The 25815-nt window shown below is 42.6% G+C and overlaps 1 protein-coding gene and 1 long non-coding RNA gene across 2 annotated transcripts in view; one reads left to right on the top strand and one right to left on the bottom strand.

The window, feature by feature from the left end:
• NIBAN1 (niban apoptosis regulator 1) overlaps positions 1 to 25815 on the bottom strand; it is a 153279-nt gene that overhangs the window by 59366 nt on the left and 68098 nt on the right. The window contains exons 4-5 of the mRNA XM_081322307.1: positions 8458 to 8572; positions 7647 to 7814 (exon numbers count right to left, since the gene is read on the bottom strand). Coding sequence (XP_081178433.1) covers positions 7647 to 7814; positions 8458 to 8572 — 283 coding nt within the window. The remainder of the gene's footprint in view (positions 1 to 7646; positions 7815 to 8457; positions 8573 to 25815) is intronic.
• Positions 1 to 25815, top strand: part of LOC308664801 — a 118044-nt gene that overhangs the window by 72024 nt on the left and 20205 nt on the right. The gene's annotated exons all lie outside the window — the stretch shown is intronic.

Genomic DNA, 25815 nt, shown 5'->3' with positions numbered 1-25815 from the left:
TCTTGCCCTGGTGATTTGTCCTGACACCCACTGCTCACCCATGATTGTACCCTGCTCAGAACCTTGTCCTTGGGGGTCTCTGTGGCTATGTCCCTTGCGTTGAGGGGGCATTCTGGCAGTTCCTGTATTGCCAGTATTTGGACAGACGGTGCTGGGTCCGGCTCAGTGTCCCTTAGGGGAAGTCTGCTGAGGCCATCGGCATGCCCCATCTCTTTGCCCGGCCTGTGTACCAGTTTGTATGAGTATGCAGACAGGAATATGGACCAGTGTAACATCCGGGGTGACAGGATCTGTGGTGTATGCTTCTCTGTTGTAAATAACCCCAATAATGGCTTATGGTCTGTATAAATTAGAAATTCCCTACCATAAAGGTAGTCATGAAATTTCTTTACCCCTGCAACCACTGCCAGTGCCTCCTTGTCTATCTGGGCATAGTTCCGCTCTGCAGCTGACAGGGTCCTGGAGTAGTAGGTGATGGGGGCCTAAGTTCCATCCTCCCTTAAATGGCTGAGAACTGCCCCAATCCCATAAGGGGATGCATCGCAAGCAAGGCAGATTGTCTGGTCCTCCCTGAAGTGGGTGACTGTGGCATTGCCTGCTAACAGGTTCTTCAGTGTTTTGAATGCGTTAGCGTGTTTGTCAGTCCAGTCCCAGGATGCTTGCTTGTCAAGCAACCTGTGTAGGGGTTCTGCAATTGTAGCCTTGTGTGGCAGGAATGCGTGATAAAAATTGAGGAGGCCCAGGAATGCCTGCAACTCAGACTTGTTTTGGGGAGTAGGGGCTTCTTTGATTGCCCTGACTTTGGATGCAGATGGGTGGATGCCTTGAGCATCAATCCTGAACCCCAGGAACTCTGTCTCAGTTACCCCAATCTTGCATTTCTCCCTTTTGAGCTTCAACCCTGCACCCCTGAACCTCTCAAGTACTGCCTTCAATTGGGCTGCCAGTACGTCCTCGGAGTTGGCTGCGATCAGGACGTCATCGAAATAAGGGCAAACCCCTGGTATTCCCTTGAGGGTCCTTTCCATCACCTCCTGGAATATTCCAAGAGCCACGCTGACCCCGAACTGCAACCGGTCTACCCGGAACGCCCCTTTGTGTGTGATGATTGTTTGTGCTCTAGCAGCCCCTGGGTCTACCGGCAGCTGCTGATAAGCTTGGGCAAGATCCAGTTTAGCGAACACCGACCTGCCTTGCAGGGACGCCAGAATGCTGTTTACCGTAGGAACCAGGTATGAATGAGCGCTCAGAGCCCGGTTGATTGTCCCCTTATAGTCGGCGCAAATTCTAATTTCGCCGTTTGCCTTAAGCAGCGTTACGATGGGGGTTTCCCATTCCGCTCCATCGACTGGCGTAAGCACCCCCTGGTCTACCAGCTTATCCAATTCCCGCTCTATCTTGTGTTTTAGTGCGAACGGGACCCTCCTAGCCTTCATTCTTATGGGTTGCACCTGGGGGTCTAACCTAAATGAGATTGGGGGACCTGTGTACCTTCCCAGCTACCCGTCGAACACGTCCGCAAAATCCTTGCAGACAGCGTCAAGGGAAAGGCAGCTCCGCGTCTGGTGAATCCCCGTGATTCCAATGCCCAGCGTGTTGAACCACCCTAACCCCACGAGGCTGGTCTGCTGGCCTTCGACGACCAGTACACTTAATTTGCCCTCGAACCCTTTGTACTGAACCCTCACCAACGCCTCCCCCCGGACGTTAATGGGTGAATTTTGGAAGTCAGAGAGGGTCAGTCTGGATGGCCTCAAGGGAACCCATTGGCCGCTCCGCTTGCAAATCTCCTTAAACGTTCTGGCGGAGATGATGGACACGGCTGACCCTGAGTCCAGCTCCATCGTGCAGGGGACCACTTGCAGCTTCACCCTCAATTTTATTTTCGGGGTTAACGCCGCAGGGGCCCCTGTTAGATAAATGTTCGGCCGTCCCGCCGTATGGCTGACCGTCTGTCCCGGCAACCACTCCCCGGTACCTGTAGCGAACTGGAACTCTGCCTCCACCTCGTGCAGGCTATTCCGCTGTTTGCTCCTGCAGACCGCCGCGATGTGCCAGGTTTTCCCGCATGCCCGACACTTGGCCAACTTGAAACGGCAGGTAGACCGGGGATGCTGTCCTCCGCAACTGGCGCAACGGGTAGACCGGGAGCTGTTCGTGCCGCAGCCGTAACACTGGGTAGACCGGGGTTGTCCGCAGCCGCTGTGCTGGGTAGACCGGGGGCCGCAACCGCAATGCTGGGTAGACCGGGGCCGATTCGTGCTGTAGCCGTGGAGTTGGGTAGACCGGGGGCCGTTCGCTCCGCACCTGCACTCCAGGCATCTTGCGTCCGCCGCGGGTGGTCTCGGCTCCCTCACGTTGTCTCGGTTGAAGTTGACGGGTCGCTGTTGTTGGTGGATGGCGTCCACTTCCAACTCTTCCCCGTCCACGTTGCCGCAACCGCTCAACTGGTGGATGGATCCGCCTTCCCTCGCGTCGGACTCCTCGGCCACGTCCCAGGCTAGGAATTCCTCTTGGACATCCCTCAGGGTCAGTTTCTGCTTTGCAAAAATTTTCTGGCGCAGCTTCCTGTCCCTCAAACCGCAGACGATCCGATCCCGCAGCCGGATCTCTAAATTCTCAAAATTACAGAGGCGAGCTGCCTGCCTCAGGGCGGCCATGTATTGCTTGGCAGACTCACCCGGCCACTGGTCCCGCTTCTCGAAACGATACCGCCAGGCGATCTCGGATGTCTCGGGCTTGAAGTGCTCGGTCAGCTTTGCCAGCAACTCGTTGTACCCAACGGAGTGGATGTCGTCGGGTGCACAGAGACCGACCGCCAGCTGGTACGTTTCCGTGCCACAGCTGCAGAGTAGCACCGCCGCTCTCTGCCGGTCATCTTTCACCCTGTTTGCCCGTAGGTAGCACTCGAGCTGCCCCACGAAGGCTTCCCACTCCTCTGGGCAATTGCTATTGAAAAGGGGATACTGACCCAGTTGTGCCATTCCGCCGTCTCGGTCGTCCTGCATCTTGGTCCGGGGCTGCCGATTGGATTCTGTCCGCGGCTAGCGTTGTCCGGTGCAGGATCCCATCCTCGTCGCCAGTGCAAAGTCGCGTGGTTGTACGGAGAGACGGACACTTGAGCTGGGTAGTATTACTTTATTGAGTCAGAAATGAAGCTGGGGCAAAGGGGTTACCTGGGGTCTCTTTATACCTGCCAGGTGAATGGTGACCAATAGATTTAAACCTGGGCTTCCCGCCAGTGCAGGTGGCCAATGGATTTGAACCCTGGCTTCCCGCCAGAGCTGACCATGCCCTGGGGCTGTCAACAACTCGCTCTATTCAGGCTTTCCCGCCAAAGCGGTTATAGCCTGGAGCTGTCCAGCCCCCTGCTGTGCTGACATTTCCGTGTATGCTTTAAAGGCATACACTACAGTATGTTGTATAGTATCACATACTGTAGCATTTGGAAGAATTAATCGAACCAAAGTCAATTGAATTCATCAAGTAAACAGAAACTCCATGCTAAAATAATGCATACTCACACAAAACACAAAATCTACTTCTTTTGCATATGGAATAAATGAACTTACGTATATGCTTCTAATACTGGTATAGTCCTCAACTTACAACCACATTTGAGCCCAAAATTTCTGTTGCTAAGTGAAACATAGGTTAAGTGAATTTTGCCCCATTTTATGGCCTTTCTTGCCACAGTTGTTAAGTGAAACTGGCTTCCCGATTGACTTTGCTGGTCAAAAGGTCACAAAAGGGGATCACATGACCCAGGGAATATGAATCAGTTGCCAAATGTCTGAATCTTGATAAGATGACCATGGGGATGCTGCAACTGTCATAAGTGTGAAAAACAATCATAAATCACATTTTTCAATGTCATTAATTGTAACCCTGAATGGTCACTAAACAAACTATTGTAAATCGAGGACTATCTGTATTTTTTGAAGATAGGAAGTATGCATGAAGAATGAAAGCCATGGGTGCTGGAAATTTCAATTGATATTAGCCATTCTTATTATTAAATTTGTATGCCCATCTAGGTGTTCATTATGTTCACTTTTGCACATAATATAAGGATTCATATTCCAACCTGATCTATTGTGAATATGCTACTGCACATGATCTGTTTATTCTCACTTTGTTCCTCCATTCATGTAAGTGGACAAAAGTAACCAAAAATTGAGATCTTATTTGGGGATCTGACTTTGGAGATCTTAATTTTTTTCTTATGTGCAACCGTAATCTGTTGAAGAACAATAATCTACATTCCAGATATAGATGCCACGCTGAACCTGCATTTTCACATTATGACATTTGAAGTCCATTGATTCCAGATATGACCAATCATTACCACACTATATAAACCCATCATTTTTCTGGGAAAATAATATCACATATCCTTGGCATTGCTAGATTCTGGTTACAATTTCAAACAGTTCAGCCAACATATTAATAAGAAGTAGGTCTGGGAGGAAATCCTGGGAAGGAAACCTGCTATTGTGAAGGTCTTTTTCACCTTTCACTTTCAGAAACACTGCAATGTTTATACACAACATGACTGAGTTATGATAGGAATGTTTTGAGCAAAACAAGAGCCAACCTTCAGCCTAATTATTTCCCACAGCCTTAACAAATTCTGAATTTGTTCTTATCAAATCATATCAAATTTAACTTGCTTAGAATTATCAGACTGGCATATAAAATTACAATGTCTCTCAAGGGAACATAAACTGCAACAGGAGGGCTGGAGATGTTAGTTGCAGTGTGTCTATACTTGCTACCAATGACTGTTTAGCTTTTAAACTATAAGCTAAACATATCAGCCTTACTAGGTTCACTAGACAGGAAATACAACCATATGAACTAATTCTGCTTTATTGCAAAATTACATTAACAGAATTTTGCAAAACTGAAATACAATTCTCTGTCACTTCCCCAAGCTCCTTTACAGCCCACAAAACTAGGGAGGGTATCTTCTAAGTTCCTTGCCCTGCCCACATTTCTGCTGCAGGCTCAACTACCTTTTCCCCTGGCTGTATCTCTTGGCCTTGTCTTCCAAGATCCACATCATTAATTTATTTATTTATTAAGTAGCCATCCTGAGGTAATTGAACAGGTGACATATCAGATGAGGACATCAGTCAAGACACGGCCATCTTGTTGCTAGATTCCATACTAACATTCAGTTAAAATATATTGCAATGAACTTCCTCCCTCAAAACAAGATCACATGATTAGGCATGATGAAATGTCAGTTTGTGCAACATAAAAAGCAAAACAAAAAAACCCTAGAAGCATCTAGCCGAGAAAATCTTTAAATCAATGAATCCAAATGCTTAATAAGTGGGAGAACTTTCCAGAGTGTACGTAGTAGTTCCACCCTTCTGACAAGAAGAAGTAAGAGGAGGAAGAGAAGGAACAAACATTTCAGGAAAGAAATCCAAAACTGTTCAAAAATTGGAAACACTGCTTTTGTTCATTTTGCAAGTACCCTATTGTCCTCCAAAGTGATGGTTTGAAATTCAATTAAAAACAGAAACTACCAAGAGGATTGCAGGTCTGGAAACAGTTCTGCCTTTTGAGCAAACTAAAGTATTACTGAAGATTTAGAGTCACAGAAGATTCACAAAGTGCCAGGAAAAACTAAGCCCTTCAATTACTTTCCCAGGACAAAACAAAAGGTATTAGACTACATACAGATGATTTTATTACCAAGGTTTTGAGAAATGAATAAGAAGATTATAAACTATGAAATGGAAAAACTTTCCCTTTAAGAATGCTTTACAGGAAATTGACTTCAGCTGACTGCTTTACCAAACATGTTCCCTGACAGTTACAGATTAAATGATTTGCAAAATATCAGCTCATGTGTTCCTCCTGTGGGATTTGTAGCACCACATGTAGGCTTGGACTTAATCTTCCTTAACCTTTCAGTGCCAAATACACTGTATATTCACAGTTCTGCTTACAGAACTATAGCTTGGAAGGAATGGGCCTCATTCATGAAAAAGGAAGATAAAAGTGGTAAAGGAAAATATTCTGGTTACCACTCCTGAATTTCAGTCCTCAGGGTTTTAAAAGCATGTTTTGGCCTGTCATGGCCATTTACATTGTGGCACTGACTATGAAGTGAGGGTTACTTCTTACATGACCAGTTCTTTCCACCAATTCCACTAGAATTGTGAAGTTTTGAAAAAACAGTCAATATTTGATAGATATTTCAAAATACATATGAAATCTTAGTATGAAATCATCTTAATGCTGAAACTTGAGTGTGTTGGCCTTTTGCCATATGTTGATAACAAAACACACACTAAGATCCCAGTTTTATGCTCCAGTCTGAGTTTTCCAGTTAGTTTTAAAAAAATCCCAGAAAGAAGTGTTCAGCTATTTGCCACCTCTTATTCCCCATTTGCTTGTACAAAATAGCAGGCTTCTGCAAGCCAAAAAAAGAAGAAGTTGAAACAGCTAAACACACATTTTCCTTTTGCCTGATAAAGTTTGAGTTTAGCCATTTCAACTTGCTCCCTGTTTTCCTACATAGCAAAATGGGAGAAATGTACAAATCAGTTAATGCACATTATTCTGCAAATCCTCTTGCAGAACATTGGGGGGAAAAACATTCTTAAGAGTAGAAAGGTTAGAGAACATGCCAGTTCAGACATTTTGGAGAGAGATAGCTAATTTCTCTGTTCTCTGAGTCAGCAAGTCAGCAGGGTTTTTTTTTTGGGGGGGGAGAGTCTTAATATATAATTGTTATGCAAATTTCAAGTGCATATGAAAATTGTTAAAGGACAATAGTTGATTTTTTTCCTTTCTGCTCTTTTGTGATATATATCTGTATGTAGTTTAGGAAATTAAAAGCATATCAGGCTTTCTGAATAAGACTATTCTACATTTCAATATTATGTTCAGAAGCAGCCACAGCATCTGCAGGTCTCATCAGAATGACAAACCAATGTGATTTGCACAGTGCAAACTGTATTATTTATTTATTTATTTTATTTTATTAGATTTATATACCGCCCTTTCCCGAAGGACTCAGGGCGGTTTACAGGGTATTTAAAACAAGAAATACAAAAGTAAAAAACAATTAAAAAATCCCCTACATGCTTCTCCAGTATCACCTCTTTCAGGCAAATCTTGTGCTCTGAAGAACCAATAAGTAAGAAATGAGAAAGCACTTTATCTAATGTTAACAAAATCAGTGTTATTTCACTTTGTCAGATTGAACTCTCGGTAGCAAATCTACAACTCTCTTTCCTGTACGGCTAGACAAAATGACAGGGTAAGAAAATAAATAATAGGATTGCCAACCCAGGTTTTGCCTTATCCATGTCTGACTGAATTACCAGCCAAGTTCTCTTCACAATATAGAGGATGACTTTGCTGCTGTTAACACAGTTGGTTTCTCCACCCATCACCCACTAGCTGATCCTTAAAGAGATAAGCGTGTATAAAAACGAAGCCATATCTCTCATTTAAAAGGTGTTGGGTAAACTCTAAGCATGTCATTACTTATTGGGATAATGCAAAAGATAAGATTTTCATTTTGCTACATGGATTAGTTAGCAACCAATGGTCAAATGGATCTTTTCCTGAAAAGCAGAACAATAGCAAAGTTATCAGATTATGCCTGCTATACTCACCATGGTTTAAGTGCCTGATGCAATCATTCAGCATGGTGCTGAATTGCTTCTGAGCTTCTGAATCCGGAAAACAGTAATAACTATGTCTAAGGAACGGCTGCCACAGGTAGACTGGAAATTCCTTTGTAGGGACAACAAAGGCCTGGATATTCTCCTTTTCACTGGAACCTTAAATATATGCATACGTTTATGTTTTTAGTCATTTCATCAGGTTTACATGTAATTATAGACAAATTCACAGTAGACACGTAATCTTGCCTTAACATTTGTGCCACTAATGCTTAGTTTTCATTGCAACTCTAGGTGTTCTAGACTCCACCCAGGTTGTAGCATCAGCCTATTTGAGAATTCAGTGAGCAGATTCCTCAAGTATGGATTCACAATAACCCAGATAAAGAATGTATAAGTTATGTGCATCAGATGGGCAGTTATATAAATTTAATAAATATATACATACATACCATCCCTAATCTGAGTAATTTTTCTCTGGCATCAGAATTGTGCATCAGTGCCTGTTTTCTTGAATATTAGTGTTTATTTGACTTTGATTATGTCTCTGTCTCTTACTCTCTCTGCTTCTATTAAGCTTCCATTGTTGCTCTGGGTTTTGAGTCTGATATGACTCAAACTATATTACATTTCAAGACAATCATAGGATAGCACTTTATTGTGTAAGGTAGGCAAGCTTATTAAATGCATGCCTTTAAACCATGTGTGTAACCTTTTATAAAGACAATGCAACACTTGAAAGAGAGCACCAATTAAAATGCTAAGTAGTATAAAAAATAAAGGGGAATGGGCTATACTTTACCATTAGGTTCTGGGAAATGTTTATCAGATAGTGAGTTATATTCTTCTCCTGTAATTAGCACTTTGCCTCCAACAGGGAAAATGCAAGTCTTTGAGCTTACTCCTTTCTGGAATGCCTAGAATTAAGAAACAGTAGTAAAGATTTTCTTTTTAAAAAACAAAACAAAACACAAAAAGCACCTTTGACTTAAGAACTGGCTCCTAAAAATGAATGAGAGAATGTGAACAACACTTAAATTTCAAAATCCAGAATAGGAGGTAAATAAATGCTTTAAGTAACCACATAGCTCATTGATGGGAGCACCCCGATACTCCCATATTACACCCCTCCTACGTACGCTCACACAGAGAAGGCCTCCTCAGGGTACCGTCGGCTAGACAATGTTGGCTGGCGACCCCCAGGGGGAGGGCCTTCTCTGTGGGAGCGCCAGCCCTGTGGAACCAGCTCCCCCCTGAGCTTCGGATGGCCCCAGATCTCCAGTCCTTTTGCCGCGGCCTCAAAACACTACTTTTCCACCTGGCTGACCTGGACTGACAGGGATTTTAATTATGTTTTTAATTTTTAACTCTAATTTTTAATTTATTTTAATTTTAATTTTAATTTCTACAGGGGGCATTAATTTAATTTTCATTTTAACTTCTGTATTATTGTATGTTATTGTTGTTAGCCGCCCTGAGTCCTTCGGGAGATAGGGCGGCATATAAATCCCAATAATAAATAAATAAATAAATAAATTTAATTTTTAATTTAATTTTAATTTTATTAAATTTATATACCGCCCTTTCCCGAAGGACTCAGGGCGGTTTACAGGGTATTTAAAATCAAACAGTACAAAATACAAAAGTTTAAAAAAACAATTAAAAAAAGATTAAATTATCCCTTAACTAAAAACCTCAGTTAAAAATTCTCAGCCTGGGCCGGAGAGCTCAAAGAGCCAGGTCTTCAGGTCCCGGCGGAATGAACAAAGGTCAGGGGCGGTCCTAAGCTCCACAGGCAGCTGGTTCCAGAGGGCAGGCGCACCCACAGAGAAGGCCCTCCCCCTGGGTGTTATCCACCGGCAATCTTTTACCGGCGGCACCCTGAGAAGACCCTCCCTGTGCGAGCGCACTGGACGAAGGGAGTTTGATGCTGGCAGGAGGTGTTCCCTCAGATATCCTGGACCCAAGCCATTTAGGGCTTTATAGGTCATCACCAGCACCTTGAATTTACCCCAGCCTCACTTAAAATTTCCATTTATCTAACTTTTTTTAAACTGCATTTTCTCTTCCAATAGGATTCTAGGATCCTACTGGGAGATAGGATCATTTATTAAATATTAATATAATAATATCTGTAAAATAAAATAAATTAGACAAGTAGTATGTATAACATTTATTATACATTAAATATGAAATCAAGTAATAGAATTAACTTTTTTTGGGTATGGTATAGATTTTTTTCCTTAAAAGTAAGTGATGATGGAGGGCATCTCTGATACAATATTGTAAGACCTTCTGATCAGTTGCCTTTAATTTAAAAGCTAAGCAATGATCGGGCCAGAATGCAACTCTGCTTAATGCTTTGAAAAGTGGAAATAGGACTCATCAGGTTGTGCAAGGATTTCCCATGTGTAAAGGTATTTTTGTTTAGTATTATCAGTTGTAAGAAGACACTATCAATAAATGAGACTGATTGGACTTCCGGGTGGCAACGCTCCGTCGATGGCGGCCGTTCCGGCCATCAGCCCCGTTGTTTTCCGTAGAGCCGCTAAAAACAGCAACGATCAGCTGTTTGGTGGCTCAGAAACCCTCTCCTTGGGAGAAGAGGGGGGGCAAGCGTTTAGGTAGGGGTAGAGCTCCCCTAGACCACCAGAGATCAAATTTTGGTGGTTGAAGGGTGTGAGCCCCCCCGAAGCCTGAATTTGCTCCTGACTCCAGCACTCCTCTGTTCCAAGGCTTTGGAGCAGAGCAGGATGCTGCAACCATCCCTGCTATCAATAATTAATTTTGGATTACCTGGATGCAGGCAGAGCTGTGCAGGAGAATACTGTAATAGCAAGTGTTTGAACTTTAACTCTGATTACTTTGAGAGAAAAAGTTGCAAGCAGTGTGGAAAGTGAAAGTGCGCAATAGAAATTAACTGGGTGTTAAGATGGCTTCTAAACCAACTAAATTTCCTAGAAGTGCTGGTGCTTCGCCAGTTCAGCATTCTTCATTACAGGTTTTGATGCCTCCTCCTGTGGCACCCGCACCCGCATTAACAATAAAAGATTTACAAGATGCTTTACAAGATGCTTTAAAAATACAATCCCAGCAAATAGCTGAACTTATTGAGGAGAAGAATACTGAAATAAGAGCAGACATTTTGGCTGCATTCCAAGGGCTTGCAGTTTGTATTGAGTGTATGGATGATCGCATGGAAGAGCTTAGTCAAAATAATATGAGATTAGATGCTAAAAGGTTGGATGCTGAAGATGTGATGGAGAAGATTGATGATGATGTAGTTATGATACAATATAGAGATATGGAGTTTGCTGTGAGGATTAGAGGATTGAAAGAAGACCCTAAGGAAGATTTGAAAGAATTAGTGGCACAAGCCCTTGAACCAGTTTTGGAGCGCCAAGCAGAAGATATCATGGGGGATATAGACAAAATATTTCGTGTTAACTCTTGGATTGCAAGACAAAGAAAGTTACCTAGAGATGTGGTGGTTTATTTTACAAAGAGAGCAATTAGAAATGTGGTTATTCAAGCCTTTTATAACAATAGATTTACAGTTGCTGAGCAAGAAGTTTTAATTTTGAAAGAGATTCCTCCAAGAATTTTAAGGAAAAGAAAAGAATTTGCTTTTCTGGCAGATGAATTAAAGAAATGGCAGCTTCAGTTTAGATGGGAGATTCCAGCAGGCATGGCGGTGATGTATGCAAGCACGAGATATCGTCTTAATACAGTTTTGCAGGCACGAGATTTTTATTCTAATATTTTGAAGGCAGGTTCTCCGCCATCTTCAGAACTTAAAGGAAGGAACGGTGAAGGAGAGCGTCAGTCGCGAGTGGAGAGTATACAAGGAGCTAAAGGAGCTACTTTGCAGAAGGATAAAGAATCCCAGCAAATCACAGAAGTGGATCAGTCCCAGGTGCCAACAGAAGAGGTTAGAGAACAAAGAATGACACAGGCTGCAGTTAGACGAATGAGACAAGAACAAGAACAACAGAAAGCTACAATCATATCTCAAAAACCTACTTACAGTGAAGCAGTGGGAGGAGCGAAACCGAAGAGAGTGCAGGTGGTTCTGCAAGAGGCGCTCCGAAAGCTTCAGGTCGCAAAAGATGACGACAAAGTTTCTAACTTGGAATGTTAATGGATTAAATTCCCCGCACAAGAGAAAGAAAGTATTTCAGTATTTAAAACAATTTAGAAATGATGTTATTTGTCTACAGGAAATGCATATTCGAGCAGCTGATCAAAATATTTGATAAATTTTAGACTGGGTACACAGTTTATTGCGTCTGCTCCAGACAAGAAAAATGGAGTAGTTATTTACGTTAAGAACAATTTAACAGCTAATCTAATTGAAATAAATAAACAAGAAAGATATTTTATAATTGAACTATTAATAGAAGGCAAGAAAATACTTTTGGTTGGATTATACGCTGCTAATCAACAGCAAGGAGAATTTTATAAACTATTACATAGCAAGATAACCCAATGGGATTATAAATCGTGTATCTTGATGGGAGATTGAAATGGTGTTTTGGATGTACAAAAGGACAAAAAAGGTTTTTTTAGAAGTATACCAAGTCATGCTAGATTGCCTAAATCTTTTTTTGAGATGAAAGATGATCTGGAACTGAGAGATGTTTGGAGAGAAAGAAACTTGCAAGAAAAAGATTTTACTTTTTTTCCCAATAGACATCAATCTTTTTCCAGGATTGATTTTGTATTAATTACTAATGATTTTTTTCTAGGATTAAGAAGATTAAGATATGTCCAAGAACTATATCAGATCATAGTCCAGTATGGTTGGAACTAGAAAAAGAGAATGGAGACAGGCGGTCTTGGAGACTGAATGAAAATCTGTTTAGATATCAAGAAAATGTGGAAGAGTGTAAAAAACAGATGAAAGAATTTTTTAATATGAACAAAGGTACCTCTATTGAAATGGTTTGGGATGCAAGCAAAGCTTATATGAGAGGAGTGTTAATATATTTGAATAATAAGTACAGACGCAAACTGGAACATAAGCGAAAAGAATTAGAGGAGGAAATTAAGAGGAAAGAGAAGGCTTTAATTTTGAATCCATCTGATAGGAAGATTAAAGAGGTAATTACTTTATTAAGAGCTCAGTTTGATATGTTGATGGCAGATCAAGTGGCAACCAATTTACGGTATGTTAAACACAATACTTTTTGTAATGCTAATAAGCCGGGCAGGTGGTTAGCTTACTTGTTAAGGAAGAAACAAAGGTCACGTAATATAGATAGAATAGATTACAAGGGTAAAGAGGTGTTTCAGCAGAATCTTATTAAAAAGGCTTTTGTTGAGTTTTATTCTAAGTTGCACGTCAGGGACAAGATTCAAGATGTAGATATAGATAGATATTTATGAGAGGTTAATATCCCTGTTCTTACGCAAGAGCAAAGGGAAGGGATGAATCAATTGATAAATGATGAAGAAACAATTTAGAACAATTCAATTGGGAGGAGAAGTGCCTCCATTGTGGAAAACAGCCTTTATATCGTTGATTCCGAAGGAAGATCAAGATATTACCCAAGCCAAAAACTATAAGCCAATATCGCTTTTAAACACTGATTATAAGATATTTGCAAAAACTTTAGCAAATAGATTAATGAAGGTAATGCAGCAAATGATTCATAGTGACCAAACTGGATTTATAAGTGGTAGACAATGTGAGACATATCGTAGATTTACTGGAATTTTTGGAAAAAAATAATCAGGTTCCTGCAGTGCTGATCTTTTTGGATGCTGAGAAAGCCTTTGATCAATTGGACTGGCAATTTTTATTTAAGGTACTGGAGAAAATGGAGTTTGGGGATAATTTTTTACAACCTATTAGGGCAATATATCAGAAGCAAACAGCTCAAATAATAGTTAATGGTAGTTTGACAGAAACATGTAATATTGCAAAGGGTACAAGACAGGGGTGTCTGTTGTCACCTTTGCTGTTTGTTTTAACATTGGAAATATTATTGATTAAAATACGAGACTCAAATAAAATTAAGGGAATTAAAATAAGAGATCAAGATTAGAGATTGAGAGCGTTTGCGGATGACTTGGTTATTACAGTAAGTCAACCGACTTACTCAGTTGTAGAATTGATGGAGATAATAACGTCATATGGAAAAGTTTCTGGATTTAAGATACCGGTAATCACGAAAAAACTAAAATATTGTCTAAAAATATGACTATAGAACAAAAGATTGTTTTAGAAGAGTTAACGGGATTTGAAATAGTTAAAAAGATTAAATATTTGGGGGTATATCTTTCGGCTTCAAATGTAAAATTATACAAAAATAATTATGAATAATTATGGTCAAAAATACAAAAAGAGCTAGATAGTTGGAAAAAATTACAATTATCTTTATTGGGAAGAATTGCAGCAGTAAAAATGAAAGTTTTGCCAAAATTTCTATTTTTGTTTCAAATGATAAGGTAAAGGTAAAGGTTCCCCCGCACATGCGTGCTAGTCGTTTCCAACTCTAGGGGCCAGTGCTCATCTCCGTTTCAAAGCCGAAGAGCCAGCGCTTGTCCGAGGACGTCTCCGTGGTCATGTGGCCGGCATGACTAGACGCCAAAGGCACACGGAACGCTGTTACCTTCCCACCGCAGTGGTCCCTATTTTTCTACTTGCATTTTTATGTGCTTTCGAACTGCTAGGTTGGCAGAAGCTGGGACGAGTAACAGGCGCTCACTCTGTTACGCAGCACTCGGGATTCGACCTGCCAAACTGCCAACCTTGGGATCGACAAGCTCAGCGTCCTAACCCACTGAGCCACCGCGTACTTAAAAAAGACTCAAATTTGGAGGAATGGCAGAAAGGTATTAATAAATTTGTTTGGGCAGGGAAAAGACCAAGAGTTAAATTTAAGATACAGTAATGCAAGACATACGTGAAAGAGGTGGTCTTAAAATGCCCAATTTTAAATTATATTATGAGGCTGCTGCTTTATCATCAATTAGTGATTGGTTTAATTTAACACAAGGGAGATTATTGAATATTGAGGGTTATGATTTGTTATTTGGTTGGCATGCATATTTATTGTATGATAAGAAGGTGGATAATGTTTTTAAGATACATATATTAAGGTATGCTCTGTTGCGAGTATGGAAAAAATATCGACATAAGTTAAATTATAAAATACCAATTTGGGCAATACCTAAACATGCAATAGAAAATATAAATGTGGGATTTAAACATGATGTGATTACATATAAAGAAATTTTAAGGATAGAAAGGAATATATGGCAAAGCCATATAATATTTTAAAAGAAGAAAAGATTGTACAAACTTGGTTCCAGTATGGGCAGTTACAGGCAAGATGGAAAGAAGATCAGAAAGTTGGTATCTCGATAACTGATGGAAATTTGGTAAAACAAATTAGAGATCAAGGCCAAGCACATATAAGAAGGATATATAATGCATTGATAGAAATTGACTCAGAAACGGAACTTGTTAAAGATTGTATAATAAAGTGGGTCCAGAACTTTCAGGAGGTTATAACAATGGATACTTGGGAAAAGATTTGGGTCAGAAATGTAAAATTCACACAGGCTCAAAAATTAAGAGAGAATTTTTATAAAATGTTTTATAGATGGCATTTAGACCGTAAAAAATTAGCAAGTATGTATCCAAACTGCCAGCCTAAATGTTGGAGGTGTGGTTGTGAGGATGCAACGTATTATCATATATGGTGGACTTGTAAAAAAATCAAAGCTTTTTGGATTAAAATTTGGTGGAACATGCAGAAGATATTTAAGAAAAAGATAAGGTTTTCTCCACAGTTATTTCTGTTGGGTATCATTACAGATTATACTGTCATAGATACTAAATTGATGTTGAATTTAATTACGGCAGCAAGACTTTTAGTAGCGCAATATTGGAAGAAGGAGGAACTGCCGACTATAGAAGAGTGGATTTTGAAAGTTTCAAACCTGGCGGAAATGGCAAAGATTTCAGCATATTTCAAAGAACAATCGCAACAGAGATACATTGTGGAATGGAGAAGATGGATCGAATATATTCAGAATAAATATGGGACTAAAAAGTTTCATTTAGCATTTGAATAAGTATTAGTTTTATATGATGTATTATTAGTTATTCATTATTTGTTAGTAATTTAGTTATGTTTAAGGGGAGTTAAAGTGCGATAGAATTTAATGTGTTGGTTTTTTTAAACTTGTTAGCATATTTTAGCTTAAGTTTGTAAAGTTTATACCCTGTATTCAGCTCTGGGAGGTGGGGGGGAGGGGAGCGTAAGGGAGGGTAAGGGGGAGGGGAGTGGGAGGGAGGGAGTTTATCTTTTTAAAAAATGTATTGTAAAACTTTTCAATTAAAAAATAAATAAATAAATGAGGCTGATTTTCTCCATAGTCTCTCTAGGAAAAGTGAATTACTAGATTATATCTTCCAATTCTCACTAAATGAAATTTCTATTGTTCTCTCTCCCCCCATCGTCCCACTCTTTAGCCCACAAACCAATCTCCATTCTTCAACATGCTAACCTTGTCATGTCATTGGTGTCCTAACTGGGTTTCTGCAACATACTTCTATATGGAACTGCCCTTGAAGAGTGTTCAGAAGCTTCAGCTGGTGCACAATGCAGTGATACAGGCAGTCATGGGTGTCTGTCATACAGCATATGCACCCTATCTGCTCTACAAGGTGCAATGGTTGCCAATATGCTTCCAGGTTCAATGCAAGGTGCTGGATCTCATGGTTTGGAACTGGATTACTTATATAGGACTGTCTCTCCCTGGATTATACATCTGACAGGAGATGAATGCTCCTGTCCCATCAGGGAGTTCATCTGAAGAGTCTTTTTTGTTGTGCCCCTGTCCTCTGGAACATCATTCCCCACACAGATCAGACTTTCCCTAACTGTACTGACATTTTTGTAAACCATTGAAAGCTTGGTTTTATCACCGAGCCTGAGGCTCTGATGACATCTCAGAACCCATTCCTATTTCATTTCTATCTATCCCCTCTAACCTAAAAGCAAATATCACCTTTCCCTGGGTTCTGCCATACTCCCAAGGGAGAGGGGGGATGTGCCTGAGGGTTTGTTGCCTCTGCTTCCTCTACCTGATACAATGTAACATCTTGCTGCCCTGCGCTATATCTCTCTCCGAACCTATCTCCCTAAACTGTCAGCTAGACCAAGGGAAGGAATAAAGAATGCAACCTTTGTGCCTGCTTTGTTTCTGTGATCCCAGAGGAAGGTGTGAAGAGCCGTCAACCATCACTGTGTGATCTGGAGACGGGCCGATGTTATCTCCCCTTTTCCCACAATGGACCTAACACCTGGGGATTGGTCATCCCACACTGGCTGGATGGACTATGGGGTGAGGTCTTGCTTGGGGATACTTTAACCTATTGTTCTGCATGGGAAATCTCAGATCCTGCCTATTATGCCTGCTATCAACTACTCTTAATAAACGTTCCTGTTGGAAGAAATTGCTTCCAAGAGTTTTGCTTTCTTAAGATGTGGGATTGAAGTGGGTCCTGACATTAGACAGGATCTGCGGTAATAGCCAATATGGAAGGAAGACCCTTACTGGGGGACTTTGCAAAAACTACAATGTCGGACAATGAGGCAGGGAAGGAAGAACCCGCTGCGAAGGGGGAGCCCTCCCTCCGGCCGGGACCCTGCCAGCTGTTGGGATCCGAGACGTCCTACTCCTTGGAAGAAGAAGTGGTGGGAACATGCAGCCACAAACCTCGGTGATCGATGGGTGTAGGAAAGAAAGACCCAAGTTCTTAGCTACATAGAAGAATATGGACGAGACATCCCCAGCGATGAAGTCTGTATCCGTATTGTGCAATCTGCTCTGGACGGGGCGGCCACAGATTGGATGGTGAATCTGCATGATTCCAATGCCCCAGAGCTCCACAACTTCAACCACTTCATGTCCTCACTGAGAAGACAATTTGAGGGCCCCCTGGCTGACCAGAAAGCCCATGAGAAGATCAAAACAGTGAAGCAAGGCAGACTCCTGGTAGCCAAATATACACAAGAATTCTGGGCCATTGCCAGTAAGCTGAACTGGCTGAAAGACATCCTCCTTAGCCACTTCAAAGATGGCCTAAACTACAACTTGTACAATGCTTGCCTGCCCTGAGGGGACCCACATTGACTAGACCAGGGGTCAGCAACCTGAAACAATGAAAAAGCCACTCGGAACCGGTTCCCTCACAAAAGGAAAATTGGGAGCCACAAAAAATGTGTGCTCATGCGCGTACATGCACGCATGCGCAGAACAGGGTTTGACTGAAGAGTGGAGCCAAGGCGAGATATGCACCTACCCTGCATATTTGAATTGATTGGTTGAACTTCTTTAGTCCCACTTTTTTTTTTGGACTGAACATGGCAGAGGACTGGGAGCTGCAGGAAACGGCTGAAAGAGCCGCATGTGGCTCCAGAGCCGCGGGTTGCAGACCTGTGGACTAGACGAACGGTATGTCTTGGCGGAGGAAGCAGAGATCGACCTACTGAAGAGGCATCATCAAGGGAAACCGTGCGGCCACTCACCCCTTGCACTGTCACACGAACTAGCAAAACCACTGGCCATGGCCAAGAAGTCAACAGGCTGTTTTAAATGCGGGAGAGAGGGGCATTGTGCTACAGAGTGCCACTAGAAATCCCCTCAACACAACCCAGATCGATCACCAGCAGGGAAGTCAGGGAAGTCCCCAGCCAAGCCACAAGAACCTGCCATGAAGGCAACAGAGGCTGTAGAGTCCCCACCCTCTGCCAAGCGTGTGCAGAGAACTCCGGCCTATACTGCAGGGGCAGCAGATTCCTGGGATGACATCTCGGAGGGAGAACCCCTGGTAAGTAGACCCATCTCGCCCATCCTCAAGACAGTAACTATATTAGCCCCCTCCATGCCTGAAGCTGTCAAAGTAAAGCCCTAATAGACTCTGGCTGCACCTGCTGCCTCATTAGCCCGATGCTATTCAGGAACTTGGGCATCCCAGTGAGGAGGCTGAAACAGCCAATCTCGTTTGGCCAGTTAGATTGGTCCATAGCATGGGGGGTGCCAGCTAAACTAGCCACTTTACCAATCCACCTATCTCTGGGGGACTACGAGGAAGACATAACGTTTGTACTAACCCCAGGCATGAAATGCCCAGTGATCCTAGGGCTGGCGTGGCTAAAGAAATGGAACCACTGGGTAGATTGGAGGACGGCAGAGCTCAAATTCCCGAAAGGGGGTCATGTGAACTCAACACTGCAAGGAGCCCTACCAAGCCCAGGAGTGGAGAAAGCATCAGTGGGAGAGGAAAAGGGGTTACCCGAAATACCAGAGGAATACCGAGACCTTGCTGAAATTTTCAGCGAGGAGCGGGCATATGAGCTCCCTCCTCACTGACCCATGGACTGTTGCATAGAAATGAAACCCAGGGCAAAACTCCCGAAGCCCAGACTATACTCCATGAGCCCTAAAGAGAAGGAGGAGATGGAAAGATTCATAAACAAAAACCTAGAAAGGGGATTTATCGAACCTGCCAAGCCCGAAGTAGCCACCCCGATCCTCTTTAGAGAGAAGAAGGACCGCACTTTGCGCTTGTGCATGGATTACTGTGCCTTGAATGCAATCAATGAAACCAACTTGTACCCCCTACCCCTCATGAAGGACATGTTATCCTACCTATTGAAAGGGAGAATTTTCACCAAACTAGACCTAAGGGAAGCATACTACCACATTAGGAATAAGGAAGGGGAGGAATGGAAAACCGCATTTAATTGCCCAATGGGATGCTACCAATTCAAAGTTTTGCCGTTTGGACTGCAAGTGGCCACCACAGTATTTAATGCAATTAATCAACAAGGTGCTAAGGGAGCACCTATTCAAGGGGGTCCTTGTTTATTTGGATGATATCCTTATCTTCACCGAGTCCAAAGAGGAGCATGTCAACCTAGTCAGAGCAGTTTTAAAGAAACTGAGTTGCCCACCTATATGCCAAACTATCGAAATGCGAATTCCACCAGGAAAAAATAGACTACCTGGGTTATTGCAAATCCCCACAGGGCATTGAAATGGACCCTGAGAAAGTCAGGGTAGTATTAGAATGGGCACCACCATGCACAAGGAAGCAATTGCAAAGTTTCCTGGGTTTTGCAAACTTTTACCGCCAGTTCAACCCTTCATTCGCCCAAATAGCCCTGCCCCTTATGAACTTGTTAAAAATGAGGTGGGGAAACACAGTAAAACCCAGCCAGCCACTGAAATGGACAATGGAATGCCAAGCGGCGTTTGAGAAGTTAAAGAGACACTTTTCCACCAAACACGTACTGAGGCATCCAGACCCGGATAAACCTTTCATAACACAGGCAGATGCAAGTGATGGGGTGGTGGGGGGCTGTAGTATTACAAGAAAACGATGAAGGGGTACTGCAACCATGCATGTACACTTCCAGGAATCTCACTGAGATGGTACAATGCTGGGCTGTGTGGGAAAAGGAAGCGTACGCTATGAGGTGGTCAATACTCATGTGGATGTCAATGCTGCAAACATTGGACGTTTTTGCCTTGACAATATAAGAGTCAGCCTTTCCCTTTAAACTGTTTTGCTTTTGCAAAATGAAGCTGGGGGGGGAGGAGAATGCTACCCCAGTTGTTTTTTTAATAAGATAAGGAATGGCGCAAAATAGAACGGAAGAGAAGCTTTGCATGTTAAACTAATTGGAGAATGTGATTTATGACGTTTAAATTAAGGGAGGGAATTTTGTTTGGTACGATGTGTTCAGGGGAGGAGAATTGAGATTTTGGCATCCATCTTTGAGTGTCGATATTTTGTTCTAATTATTATAGACTTTTTAGAATAAACAATGCCGGAATGTTCTTTGAAGTGTCTCATTAGTTGGAACTATGATATCATGCCAAAATCAATTTTCTTTCAAACAACCTGGGGATCCTGAGTCCCAGCCACTGTCTTTAGCCTTGAGACAAGCTGGCAAAAATTCAAGGAAAAATCTTCATCATAGGAAAAGAGAAACTGCTTGAAGACGGTGACCTGGCAGCTACTGACACCTCAGAGGAGGAAGTAACAGACAGCATGTTGTGGGAAGATGAGTTTGTGCAGGACTCCCAGTTGCTGGGAGAACCCAAGCAGTTAGGAGACCTTATCTGGTCATCAGGCTGGAACCACTCCAGCAGAGACTCCAGATGCCTCGAGATTGCCTTGCCACCCTCAGAGACTTCAAAAGCAGAATGGTAGAGAGCTACCAGATTGCCTGCCACTGAGAATTTGGGTGAGTGGAAAATCCTGTCTGCAGACCAGACAGCCCTCCAGCCCCAGGAGTCCCCTGCCAGGCCCTCCAGACCCACAGAGATAGCCCCAACCTGGGGCCTCTGCAGCAATGGGAGGTTTGGGAACCCCTGCAAGTGGAAGGACAACAACCTCTGAGCTTGCCACATCTAATAGAGGCCTTGCAACAGCTTGGGGTGGTGAAGAAGCCTGGAGATCAGAAGCTGGTGGGAGGATGACCACAGCAAGGAGATTGGTTGCTGCCCCTGAATGTACAGCAACCGCTGAGGGGTCCGCAAATGAGGGAGACTCAGCAGCCTCCCCTCAGACAACCATAGCAAGGGGGGTAGCAGTAGGGCCTGAACATGTAACCCCTGGGCATACAGCAGCACCAATGGGGTCGCCAGCAACTGGGGGTTCAACAGCTGCAGTGGGGGCTTTGGCAGCCACTGAATCAACAACCAGGATGAGGTCAGCAGCAACTAGGGGTACAACAGCCACAGTGGGGGCCCCAGCAACCGAAGATGGCCCCACCTTTCAGAGCAACCTTCAATAGGGACCCAGAGAAACTGATTTTTTTTCCTCAACTAAGTATGTCCTCATTTGAATCACTGGGCCTATCTCTTCCCGGATCCAGGTGCTATGGTCAATGTGACTGCGTCCAGCTAGAGGGAGAAACATCTGAATGGTTAAACAATTTATATAATGAGCAAGCCCCTGAATTGGAGGACCCCTCACCTCTTCATCCTAGGGCTGAGAGAAAGATTTGAGGACCCATCTATTGCCCTCAAAGCAGAAGAAGAAATCCACAAGATAAAACAAGCTGGCCGGCCTGCCTTGGAGTATGTGCAAGAGTTTCGCAAGATAGCCGGTTGGATAGAGAGATGGCCTGAACAATCCATAATTCATCATTTCAAGGAAGGGTTGGATGACCACCTTTCTGCATATACTGAGCTGTACCTGACCAGCTGCAAGAATGGTACTGGGAAGCAGTAAGAGTAGATCTTCAGCTTACCCACTATAAGAAGCCTCTCCCACCTGAAGCCGAGCCAAGGCCAGAACAACCCGAATGGCAATCACCCCCACAAAAACCTCCAACTACTGTAATGGCTGAAAGACCCAGGTCACCTGCAGGCCTGTCAATTAAGTGTTTCCGATGCGGACAGCAGGACATCAAGCAGCGAATTGCCCAGTCCCCTACCCCCAATCTCAGAAAGGACCAGGACCAGCAGTGAGAAAGAAACCTGCACAGTGGCTAACGAAAGAGAAATCCACCCAGATCATGCAGGAACCTGTTGCCCAGGTCACATCCCCCACACGGAAGGATGCCGGGACTCAGGCTGGATCCACCCCCGTTCTACCCTCTTTCGACAGTGATGACAAAAGAGAGAACGACCCAATGGTGAGCTGACACATCCCACCTTTCTCACTACCAGCCAAGCTCATAATCCCTAAATCGGGTAAGGAGGTAGATTTAAAGGTGCTAGTTGATTCTGGATGCTCCCGTTGCATCATTAGCTTGCCATTTGCCATGAAACTGGGCATACGAGCAAAATTGCTCTCCAAACCTATGAGGTTCGAGCAAGCCGATGGCTCCCTGATGGGAGGGACTTTAGTCACGCAATTAACGGAGCCCCTATGCCTAGAAATAGGTGAGCACTGGGAGTTTATTCACTTCCTGGTGACCCCAAAAATGACGGAGGCTATGATCCTAGGATTAGCCTGGTTGGACAAATGGAAGCCGTTTATCTAGTGGGAGAAAGGAATGAGAATTGTGAAACTACCTATAGGGCCTCCCACTGATTCAACAGATGTGGCAGGACAATTTAGGCCACCAACTGAACAAGCACACATGGCTACCTCAATGCCGCCAGGCAAACCAACCATCCCCAGTGAACACCGGGACCTGGCGGGGGCATTTAGTGAGAAAGAATGCAACACCCTGCCCCCTCACATACCCAATGATTGTTCCATCAAACTGCTGCCGGGAGCCAAACTCCCATGACCGAGAATGTACGCCATGTCCCCCCTTGAAATGGAGGAGATGCAATGATACATAGATAAAAACCTAGCGAGGGGGTTCATTGAACGAGGCAAGTCTACTGTGGGAGCCCCTGTGTTGTTCAAAGAAAAAAAAAGGGTCACTTCATCTCTGCGTGGACTATAAAGGGCTGAACGCGGTGAGTGTGGAGAACAAATACCCCCTCCCCCTCCTGAAAGACTTGTTAATCCACCTAGCTAAGGGAAGTATTTTCACAAAATTGGACCTGAGAGGCATAATACTTGGTGAGAATAAAAGAGGGAGATGAGTGGAAAACTGCCTTTAATTGTCCCTTGGGAAGCTACCAATTCAAAGTCATGCCATTCGGACTGCAGGGGGCCCCATTTGTATTTATGCAGCTGATTAATGAGGTCCTACATGATCACTTATACAAGGGAGTTCTGGTGTATCTTGATGACATCTTGTTATACAGCACAAATATGACTGATCATATAAAGCTAGTGAGAGAAGTATTAAAGAAACTATTGAAAGCCAAGCTATATGCCAAATTGTTGAAATGTGAATTTCACCAGACCCGATTAGATTATCTTGGCTACAGAATTTCCAATGAGGGCATAGAAATGGACCCAGCCAAAGTGAGAACTATAATTGAATGGCTTCACAGTTTTTTTAGGTTTTGCTAACTTTTTTTTTTATTGAAAAGTTTTAAAATACAGTTTTCCTTTAAAAAACCCCCCTTCCCCCTCCCTGCTCCCCCCCTACCTCCCCCCAACCTCCCTCCCTCCCCCCCTCCCTCCCCCCCCCTCCCCCCCGACTTCCCAGAGCTAAATACAAGGTATATATATATAAAAAGGCAATCATAAACAACCATATACTAACAACTATAAATTCTAAAATCCATCACTCTCTAGCTTATATAGGATAAGACACACCTTAACAATATTAAATATATATAAAAAACTAGAATAAAAAAAAGAAAAAAACGAAAGAAGACTTATTCGAATGCTACATAAAACTTCTTAACCCTATACTTGTTCTGGATAAACTCAATCCATTTTCTCCATTCCATAATATAACGTTCTTGCGAATGATCTTTCAAATAGGCCGAAATCTTCGCCATCTCTGCCAGGTCGGAAACCTTTAAAGTCCACTCTTCTATGGTCGGCAGTTCCTCTTTCTTCCAATATTGGCCTATCAAAAGTCTTGCCGCCGTAATTAAGTTCAACATCAGCTTGGTGTCCACAACTGTAGCGTCTGCAATTATTCCCAACAAAAAAAGTTGCGGACAAAACTTTATCCTCTGTTTAAAAATCTTCTGCATATTCCACCAGACTTTTATTCAAAAAGCCTTAACCTTCTTGCATGTCCACCATATGTGAAAATATGTTGCATCTTCATCACCACACCTCCAACATTTAGGCTGATAATTCGGATACATACTTGCAAGCTTTTTAGGATCTAGATGCCATCTATAAAACATTTTGTAAAAGTTCTCTCTTAGATTTTGAGCTTGAGTAAATTTTACGTTCCTCACCCAAATCTTTTCCCACGTGTCCATTGTAATAACTTCCTGGATATTTTGGGCCCATTTTATCATACAATCCTTAACAAGCTCTGTTTCCGAGTCAATCTCTATCAATGCAAGATATATCCGTTTAATATGTGCTGATCCCTGATTTCTAATCTGCTTTATCAAATTTTCATCAGTCATTGTAAATCCATTTTTCTGGTCTTCTTTCCACCTGGCCCGTAATTGGATATATTGAAACCAAGTTTGAACAACCTTCTCTTCTCGCAAGAGGCTATATGATTTCAAACACCAAACATTCCTTTCCAGGCTTAAAATTTCCTTGTACATAGTCACATCATGTTTGAAACCAGCATGTATATTTTCTATTGCGTGTTTTGGAATTGCCCACAATGGTATCTTGCTGCTTAGCTTATGTCTATACTTCTTCCAAACTCTCAGCAATGCCTGTCTTAAAATATGCATCCTAAACACAGTATCTACCTTCTTATCATACAACAAATATGCATGCCAGCCAAACAACAAATCATGGCCCTCAAGATTTAATAACCTCAATTGCGTCAAATTAATCCAATCGCTTATTCCTACTAATGCAGCAGCTTCATAATATAATTTAAAATTAGGCAATTTAAGGCCACCTCTCTCACGAGTATCCTGCATAATCTTAAGTTTAACTCGTGGCTTTTTCCCTGCCCACACAAATTTATTGATACCACGCTGCCATTCCTCCAAGTTAGAATCTTTCTTAAGAATCGGTATCATTTGAAACAAAAATAAAAATTTGGGCAGGACATTCATTTTCACTGCTGCAATCCGTCCCAACAAAGACAATTGCAATTTTTGCTAACTCTCCAATTCTTTTTGAATTTTCCCCCATAGTTTTTCATAATTATTTTTATATAGCTTTGTATTAGAGGGCGACAAAATCACCCCCAGATATTTAACCCTTTTAACAATCTCAAATCCAGTTAATCCTTCTAAGAGAGCCTTCTGTGAAACTGTCATATTTCTAGCCAAAATTTTAGTTTTCTGTGTATTTACTTTAAATCCAGAAACCTTCCCATATTGTGTTATTATCTCCATCAGGTCCACAACAGAGTTCTCTGGCTGGGTCACTGTAACAACCAGATCATCTGCAAATGCTCTCAATCTGTAGTCCTGATCTCCAACTTGTATCCCCTTAATTTTTTCCGAGTTCCGAATCTTAACCAATAGTATCTCTAATGTTAACACAAATAACAAGGGCGATAACGGACACCCTTGCCTTGTGCCCTTCTCAATATTACATGCTGCTGTCAGGCTATTGTTAACTATGATTCGGGCAGTTTGTTTTTGATATAATGCCCTAATCGGCTGT

Source organism: Vipera berus, assembly GCF_964194415.1.
Source record: "Vipera berus genome assembly, chromosome: 3".
In the NCBI taxonomy this organism is placed as follows: Eukaryota; Metazoa; Chordata; class Lepidosauria; order Squamata; family Viperidae; genus Vipera; species Vipera berus.
Note: the sequence above shows the minus strand (reverse complement) of the source record. Positions and strands in the feature narration are given on the sequence as shown.